An 8,474-nucleotide genomic window follows, 5' to 3' on the forward strand; every position below is an offset into this window, starting at 1 on the left:
CAACTATCCAACCAGCCAGCAACAACTTGATACCAATTAAGCACTCACAATCATATGCTGAAAGGTTGGAGCTCTCCATTCCACCACTTCTCCTCGCCCTCGTCGTAAAGCAGCCCTCGTCGCAAAGCTATTTTGTGCTGGGTTTTTCGCGACCCGCTCGACACCTGTTCCTTTTTTGGCTCCGCCCGTCGAGATGCAGTATGCAAAACGCTTAACTGCACATAAAATATACAAAACTAACTTAGTTCGCGCATATCGCAGGGCATAACTCATGGGCACCCGGCTACCCACCTTGTGGCCCCACCACCGGCACTCCGCGTGTGCCACTTGCCATTTGTAACTGGCTGCACAAAAACAAAACTAGTGACAATAAAAGAGCGCACAACCAATTCCTAACGAGCTTCGCTGGAGCTGTTTTGCCAGAGATTGCAGTGAAATGGTGGGGTTGCCACCAGCAGAGCAGAGCATTGGCTTCTCGTTGGGGTCACCTCGGGGCAGGGCTTGAAGAAGGATCTTTAGCCCGAATGAAGATTGAATAATTTCGCTCTAACCGAGATCCAACTCGGATTTGATCTCCGCCAGCGTCGGCGTGGACACAGCTTAGAGGCACCAAGCATTACCATATCAAAGATGTGTATTTTTAAATCCCCACTCGCATCGCACTCCGCTAATGGCAACTGCTGAGTGGATGCAACAAAGCGAGTGCACTCTGCGGGGCGTGCAGTGGGGCAAAGAGTAGGTGCAGCTGCGGCGGGTTGTGTATAAATTCATAAAGAGGGACCCGGCAACGGGCGTCGAGGACGGCGACTGCGGCAACATGTTGTAATTGCGTATTTTATAGATATGCGCAATCCTTTCGCGGGGAGGAAAGGAGTGGGCGGTTGGTAGTGGTTGTATCTGCCATTCGCTCTGTTCGCTTTTGTTTGGTGCGGAAATGGCAGCCGGTGTGCAGCGAAATATGGCAGCAAGAGCAACAACATCACGCATACGCCATGTTGCGCCATTTGAAGTTGTTGGCGTATACGTAATTTTTATTTTACAAGCAAACAAAAACGAAAAAAGGAAAACAGAAAACAGAAAACATTCAGCGCTGAAAAATGCATTCAGAGCCGCGGCAATAACAAAAATGGCACACAGAGCACAGAGAAATTTTAATTGCTCAAAAAGCGTCGTCAGGGGACAGGGCAAAATACATATGCACATATGAGCTGGTGGAAAGCGGGGTCCGCCAAACTAAATTTGGGTCCGTTATGAGGGACGTTCCTTTTTATGACTTTTAATTCAATCAAAGTTAAATGGAATTACAAAGGGAAAACATCAATTATAATTTTTTCTATGCTGTTTGGTCACACAGATTTAGGTTTGGGTCGCAAAGTTAGTTAGATTGAAATCTAACATATACTTGTCATACACAAATTGTTTGAAAATAGAGCCTTTTGTGCACAAACACTTTCAGCATAATGATTTTGCTATCACTCTCCTCGTTCATTCCATCATCTTGTTTTCGGCGTGACCCTACGTGCACACATTTGCATATCATATTTTTTTTAAGCACCAAGTATTTGTATACAGGTGAAAGTGAAAGGCTGCTCCAAAAGAAATAAAAAGAAATTCACAAAAAGTCGTACGCAAATGCGCACTTTGCACGCCCTTCCCCTTTCTATATCCAGTTTGGGTGTGCTTCGTCGGGTGTGTGCATTATCAGCCATGTGTGAAAATCAGGACATGCGCGTGGGAGGAAAGGCTTTGTTCGGGCGACATTAGATACTAATGATGATAATACAGACTCGGCACGGAAAAGCTTTCCCTTATTTTTAATGTGATATTCATCACCGGGGTGTTCCAGGGCTGACATTCAGTGTGCAGCGGCATTTGACTGTGAATGTTTGGATAAGCATTTTGAATGTGTTATCCGATTTTGCCTGAAAGGATATAAAACAGACACTCGGCGGTGAACACATAGCTGACTTTCAAAGTAATTTCAATTTGATTTTCTCATGGTTTCTGATAAGTACTGCCCATTTATCCAGTATTGTCTCTTAGAGCTTCTCTACGAGGGTGCCTATAGTACCGATCTGTTATTGAAATACAAAGGATGGCTGACCTTGGTCAATGCAAAGCGGGTTTTATTTTCTGATGGTGTGTGGTGGTGTCAACGACTCTCCAGTACAAAAAAGCAATAATACGATCCTGCTGAACGCTGAATTTAACATCTCAGACACTCTGTCGGAACGAAATGACTTGCTACATGAGTGCACGAAGCCGCGAAATCCGAATTTCTTCATTTTCGAGTGTCAGGGAGAATCTGCGATCCATTATGCTTCCAAAGTTAAGCAGAAACGGACGACTGACGGGCAGTTTGAGTTTGGACTGGAACTGGACTCTTCTGCGGGACTGCCATCTTCTGGTGCTTTGGTTTTCGGCCTGGTGTGGGTCTTGCTTCAAAAGTAATACTGCTGTCACCTGATAAATTCGAAATTTAAGTCGACTCTAAGTCTGTGCAAAATGCGTTTCTGCTCCATGTTCGTGCTGCTCTACATAGTACGCAAGCTGGAAAAAGCCAAGGGAGGATGCCAGCTCGAAGGAAGGATGGCGGTGGACGGATCCTCAACTCGAGTGCCACAGACCACTTTGGCGCAGGGACGCCAGAATATAGGGCTTTTACGCACGCTGCTCAAAATTTTTCTCAAGTGATTTTGCTAGGTTCCTCTGTTTGTCAATAAAGTATAAGAATTTCGCAGCCCCAGACCTCTTTAACACTGTGTAGTTAATGACTTAGCTTAAAGTCTTGGCCACAAGCTTTGAGTGGTGGTGGGACCACCACAGGCCAATATGGCGGCAGTCCATATAAGCACATAAATTACGCCAACGCCAATGACAATGACGACAATGAAATGTGATGCCCCCATTCCCGCTACCTTCTCGATTCCCGCCGTTTGTGTGCGTTGTGTGTGTGGCAGTGGCAGTTAGCTGGCCTGTGTGTGTGTGTGTGCGGCTGTCCATGCCTGCATTTGGCTGCCATTGTTGGGATGTCTAAAATTTCATGCCACAACAGCGGCAGCGACAGCAACAGCAACAGCCAGCTGGCCAACTACAATGGTCTCTGCTGAACTGCTAGTTGGAGTTGGCCGCCCATTTTGTTTATCCGAGTAAAGTAAGCAGCTTCGAGATAATGCATGCAATCACAGGGCAAACGGGCCCGCAGATGAGAGTGGGTTAAGAGAGGGGTTAAGAGAGGGGGGAGCGGTGGCGGTGGATTAGGTGACAACCCAGAGGTGACTGACCCGTCATGATAATAGACCACTAACTATCCAGAACCATTTTATTGACATAGTAAAATAGCAAAATATCGCGTTAGCAGAAAGTGGATTGTGGGCACAAGAAAGTGGAAGTAAGGCGAGCGTTTTACGGTTGGGCCCGCCTCACTGGTCTCCTTGATGTTCTTCTTCATGTAGGCAATGGCCACCGAGATGGGCGGCGAGTCGTCCGGACAGGGGATCGCGGCACACGCGTCGTACAGGTCCGTGGTGTAGTGGAACGGGAAGTTGATGCACTGCAACTGGGCGGGGTCTGTGTTCGGCTCGACGAAGTTGCGGCCGTCGCAGTAGAACTGGCCCTCGCTCATGACCACTGTGTAGCAGCTGAAGAGCGGCGAGTCGTAGAAGGAGATGAGCAGGTAGGCCGGGTCCATGGTGTCGGACCGCCTCCAGATCGCGTACGGCGTGCCCAAAGCCAGGAGGCGGTCCTTGTGCTGCAGCCGCATGTCTTCAACGTAGCTGCCGTGGCAGACGTACTGCAGGATGTAGCCCTCGATGAAGGTGCAGTTCGGGTCGGTTTCGCATAGAGTTGGAGCGGGTCCGAGGAGCAGTAGGAGCAGTAGGAGGAGCACTCGCCGGAGCAGTGGGTGCGGGCAGTGGGTCTGGACCTGGACCTGGAGCTTGGTGTTTGGCGTTGACGTACTCGGCTGCCGCAGGGCATGCCGAGGAGGATGTCGAGGATTGATCAGACTTCGTGCGCTTGAGAGGCGCACTGGCATTGCTTATAGACAAACGACTCTTTGATCATTTTCAAAAAATTTGATGGGAATTTCCAGGAGAATTAAAACGCCAAATAGTCCGGCCTGACAGGAGTTTCTCTCGTTTCTTGCGTTTCATAGCTTACCACCGGTTGCTCCACAAACCCAGGAGCTCCGCGATCCCTGGCTGAGTTCGGGCTGCCCGGGATGGGATTTGACGGTCCGGAACCAGCCTCGCATAGTGGATGGCCACGTGACTGGGCTCCGGCTTGGTCGACAGACCACAGTGCTTCATCAGTGCCCGTACGTAGGAGAACGAGAAGTCGAAACAGTGGATGGCCTCGGGTCGGATGTGGATGCCGTGCTCCTCGGAGTTCGAGCAGTGCAGGCAGTTGAGGCTCAGGGTAACGTTGGTGCAGGCCGAGATGGGTGACTCGTAGAAGGAGGCGAGCAGCTGGAGGCTCGGCTGGCGCCGCCACCAAAGCCAGTAGGGCGCGTCGGCCTTGACCCAAATGTCTCGGTAGTTCAGCTTCAGATCGGAGCTGTAGTGGGACTCACAGGCCAGCGTGAAGGGGTGATCGTCTTCCAGCATGAAGTCGCAGGTGTCGAATGAGCCCTCGGAGGCGGCGAAGAAGTACGCGAGTGGCAAAAGCCACATACTCCAGGTCATGGTATAAACAGGGAATGGAACTGACTGGTAAGACATGGCTACTATTACAGCTAAAAGGCTAATGAATTAAAGGACAGATCATTTAAACTTATAATTTGGTTGTTTAATCAATCCGAAAAGAAGAACACATTGGCTGTTACAAAATCAATGAATGATCACCGCGAACACGACAAGCAGCAGGACTCCAACCGGACTTGATTCAGTTGAGACACCAGACGTCACCACGGGTTTTTTGAACGAGAGGGAGCCATAGTGGAGGATCGGCTTATTGGACACATCACCTCCATCAGTGGCGATGCCGTAGCCAAGGCAGTGCCGTTTCAGCTCTTTCGGATAGCGCATACTGAAGGAAAAGCAATGAATGGTAGACGGAATGACGAACAGAGGGATGTTGGTTAGGTTCCCATAGTTCACCAGGAAGAAGTGCTTATTCCAGTCTCCCACTGATCCTTGCAGCGAGATGGACTCGTAGTTCGCCAACTGTATGGTGTAGAACGAGATCAGGAGAATCGCGTCGCCGCCCTCCTTCTCCTCGCCCTCCCACACACTGAAGGTCGTGTCGGGGGGAGCCCGGTTGTCGTGAAACAGGGAGTACATGTCCTGTGTGACAGTACCCTTGCAGACGAACTTCAGAAGTTCATTTTTGGCGAAGGTGCAATTTCCCGAGCTGTGAAGAGCAAGAGTTTGGACTAAGGGCCACACTAGGATTAATCCAACAAAAGTCAAATGTAAGTGCATATTAATCGATAACAATTTCAAATCCAAACTCAGCTGACGTGATCAACAAGGCTATAGGATAATACAAAGCAGGTATTTGATTGTTGAAGTTGTTACCAATCGACGACAACATTTATATTGGTCAAACATTTCATTCTAATTAAAATTCATACAACTGGGCAAATCAATATTCAACAAATTGAGAAAAGAGAAAAAGAGAACAAGTTTTCCGTTTTACTTACTTTTTTTTCGTTTTAAAGTAACTGTCATGTTCTAGGATTCTAGAGTACGAACAACTTTGACAAAAAGTTTAGTTTCAAAACAACTTTTACTAGCCAATGATGGTAAACTTGCTTCAACTCAATCAAAGTAATTAAACATTATCGCAGGGTTTGCAATATATTTAATTTTCAACCACATACCAACTTTTCGCAGAGTACGAAGGAACAAAATATAAAATACCTTATATATGTATACAGTGATCCGCTTTGAAATCCCATTCAAGTCGGGTGGGTCTGAAAGTTTGCCAATCATTTTAAAACTATGCAATAAAAGTTTAGTTTATTTCTACTCCAAGGCTCTATTTGGAAAGGTATTAATTTCTTGACATGAACATAAAACGAATATAATTTAATCTAAAATGTGAAGAATAAAAACATTCAAAAAAGTAAAGCAGCACCATTTCAAAAGGACATGTAAACCAAATTGAATGGTGCGATTTACTTTTTCAAAACATCTGTGCTAGCTTCTTTGTCAATATAATATATTATTAATATATAAAAGGAATCGAGTTGGGACAAAATTGTCATACACTATACGATTTTTTATTTGATGTAATAATTAAAACCGTTGCTCGTAGAGTAAGAGGGTATATTTTATTCGTTGAATAGTATGTAACAAGTAGAAAAAAGTGTTTCTATGTCTTTCCGTCTTTCCGTTTGTATAAACATCGATACTTCGGAGTCATGGTAGGGTTCAGTTATAAAGCTGTATATATTAAATCGGTCAATATTTATCGACTTCCAGAAATATTTTGCAAATGAAAACATTCTAGTAGTTATAACCATTAAGGTAAATTGTCCGGCGAAAGGTTTTACATTAATCCCGATTATTTTCGGGGGGCATATATAATATTTAGCTATTGGTTATCTGAGAAACGGTATCTAATCGTGGTAGTCCCGACCATAATGTTTCCTTTTCATTAATTTCGCTATGTCCTGTATATTCCTGCTGCCTAATATATACTGCTGAACTAGAGCCTTCCCTAAAATCTTAGCAAAAACAAATTCTTAAATGTTGGTTAATTCTTAAAAATGGGAAGGGGGTCAAAGCCCAAGCCTCTTTTCTATTTATTTACCTCGTTGTCCTACTCCTGTTATTTAATCTGTTACTCGATTTCACTGCATCAACTACGTGCCACACGAGTTGCTCGATCGGATGAGACTAGCGAAAGTAAAGAAATAAAATTCGACAAATTGATTTACATATCAGTCCTTGTGTTTGCAGCCATTGAAAGGGCTGCAGCAATAAAATGAGTGAGGCAAGGAAGAGGTGGCAGGAGGGAGTTTACTTTCAATTTCGCCCCAATGACAATTTCTCTGATTTAACTCCACTCTGCTGGCCTGAGTCTGGCCCTTGGCCTTCTTTGCCTTCTCTGCCTGCCTTTATTAAATTACAATAATAAATGGGGGTGTATTTGCTCGGCGAAGCTGGCAGCACCAACAGAATGCGTCTCAGGGAAACGAAGTGACAGCTCAGTGTGTAGCGCAGGTGTATTGTCTGCCCGATATAAAGCCCAAAGAAAAGAACCGAATGAAGTCGGGTGGATGCCAAAACTGCCAGTGAGTGACATTCCCGAGCAGAACCCCTTCTGGCATATATTCAAAGCTGAAATTACAATTCCATCTAACCGTTCGCCAGACTTTGCCACTGGCACCGCCGCTCACTGATGTCTCTGGAACACTGGAACACCCCCAGTCCTCTGCCCCACCACTCCTCTTCAGGATTATCCATGGAGCAGCCCTTGTGCCGGCTTTATTGTAATTTTAATACATGTCACATGATTTACAGCTGTCGATGCCTTCGGCACCTCTCGTTCCAAAGGCTTCCCAGGTGGTGACAGCTTTGGCTTTGCTCCACTTTGGCCCTCCTGCCGCTGACACATTGTCAATGAATAAAAAGATCCACAATCGCAGCTTGCAAGTTGTGCTGTGCTGATGGAGCCATGTCCTTGATGGAGGACTGCAAAATTCTTATGAATCAGAGTACGCTAAGAAAGCGGCCATATTGAAGGACCTCGATTAGGCTAACTGGTTAATTGAAATGAGGCAAGCAAAAGCAAAAGCAATAGTTGACTATTTCGAGGAACTCGGAAACCATATGTTTTAGTAATGAAAGCAGCTTGGGGAACAAATACCGAGAGATGAAGCACTCTAGTCGCCAACCTGCAGATGATGGGCAAGTCAAAGGAGCACAACAAGTGGTGCAGGATATAATTCCATTAGTAAAATAAATAAACAAAGGACAAATGAATGATTGAGCAGGAACAGCCAGAGTACTCCCTCCTGTCACGACCAGAATCGAGCGGCCAAATCTTAAACCTAAGGCGTCGCGTGCATAAACCAAATGCAAACACCCACACCCACCCAAACAAACCAACACACAACCAGGAACTATCCTCCGCATATTTCGCTGGGGTCTCCAAGGATGTCACTCGACTGCGGCCTGCTGAATACATATTACATGAGACGCCCAAGCAGCGAATACACACATTGACCCATTTCGATGCCACCAGACAGGTCCTCACCCCCACTCACCCCCACTCATAGACAAAGCGGCCAAAGAGCCAAGCCAGGCACCTGTGCCGAGGAGCCTCTGAGTAGTTTTGCTTAATAAAGTCAAATGCCACCAAAATCAAAAGGAAAACGCCACTTACGACTAATGGCATCACGACATCGGTGGCGAGATTCCACGAGGACCTCATCCTCACACAACTGTCCACGCTGCCAGCAGCAACCACAGTCACAACAACAGCATCCATGGCACTCAGATATCCGCCAGAACCTTGCGGCC

At 46.3% G+C, this 8,474-nt stretch overlaps 4 protein-coding genes across 4 annotated transcripts; 1 reads left to right on the plus strand and 3 right to left on the minus strand.

The window, feature by feature from the left end:
• The first annotated feature begins 1,997 nt into the window (after positions 1 to 1,997).
• LOC108143126 lies at positions 1,998 to 2,733 on the plus strand. The gene is made up of 2 exons (XM_041707882.1): positions 1,998 to 2,089; positions 2,121 to 2,733. The coding sequence occupies exons 1-2, from the start codon at positions 1,998 to 2,000 to the stop codon at positions 2,449 to 2,451; spliced, it is 423 nt and encodes a 140-aa protein (XP_041563816.1). The 3' UTR covers positions 2,452 to 2,733.
• A 567-nt stretch (positions 2,734 to 3,300) lies between these two features.
• Positions 3,301 to 4,123, minus strand: LOC108143141. Its single transcript, XM_017267388.2, has one exon. It carries the CDS (start codon positions 4,034 to 4,036, stop codon positions 3,323 to 3,325), a length of 714 nt encoding a protein of 237 aa, XP_017122877.1. The 5' UTR covers positions 4,037 to 4,123; the 3' UTR covers positions 3,301 to 3,322.
• LOC108143142 lies at positions 4,053 to 4,706 on the minus strand. The gene has a single exon (XM_017267389.2). The coding sequence runs from the start codon at positions 4,683 to 4,685 to the stop codon at positions 4,158 to 4,160; it is 528 nt and encodes a 175-aa protein (XP_017122878.1). The 5' UTR covers positions 4,686 to 4,706; the 3' UTR covers positions 4,053 to 4,157.
• A 231-nt stretch (positions 4,707 to 4,937) lies between these two features.
• LOC108143143 lies at positions 4,938 to 5,387 on the minus strand. Its single transcript, XM_017267390.1, has 2 exons — positions 5,100 to 5,387; positions 4,938 to 5,028 (listed from the first exon to the last, which is right to left on the minus strand). Exons 1-2 carry the CDS (start codon positions 5,280 to 5,282, stop codon positions 4,972 to 4,974), a joined length of 240 nt encoding a protein of 79 aa, XP_017122879.1. The 5' UTR covers positions 5,283 to 5,387; the 3' UTR covers positions 4,938 to 4,971.
• Positions 5,388 to 8,474: the final 3,087 nt, after the last annotated feature.

This window comes from Drosophila elegans, unplaced genomic scaffold (assembly GCF_018152505.1).
Source record: "Drosophila elegans isolate 14027-0461.03 unplaced genomic scaffold, ASM1815250v1 contig_208, whole genome shotgun sequence".
NCBI classification, from domain to species: Eukaryota; Metazoa; Arthropoda; class Insecta; order Diptera; family Drosophilidae; genus Drosophila; species Drosophila elegans.

What these genes read in the sequence shown, in the direction of transcription:
- LOC108143126 (XM_041707882.1), top strand. Translation starts at nt 1,998, where the DNA reads ATGGTTTCTGATAAGTACTGCCCATTTATCCAGTATTGTCTCTTAGAG. An exon ending in ACCGATCTGTTATTGAAATA is followed by an intron (nt 2,090 to 2,120) that starts CAAAGGATGGCT and finishes GTCAATGCAAAG; the next exon opens with CGGGTTTTATTTTCTGATGG.
- LOC108143141 (XM_017267388.2), bottom strand. Translation starts at nt 4,036, where the DNA reads ATGCCAGTGCGCCTCTCAAGCGCACGAAGTCTGATCAATCCTCGACAT.
- LOC108143142 (XM_017267389.2), bottom strand. Translation starts at nt 4,685, where the DNA reads ATGACCTGGAGTATGTGGCTTTTGCCACTCGCGTACTTCTTCGCCGCC.
- LOC108143143 (XM_017267390.1), bottom strand. Translation starts at nt 5,282, where the DNA reads ATGTACTCCCTGTTTCACGACAACCGGGCTCCCCCCGACACGACCTTC. An exon ending in GGAATAAGCACTTCTTCCTG is followed by an intron (nt 5,029 to 5,099) that starts GTGAACTATGGG and finishes CTTTTCCTTCAG; the next exon opens with TATGCGCTATCCGAAAGAGC.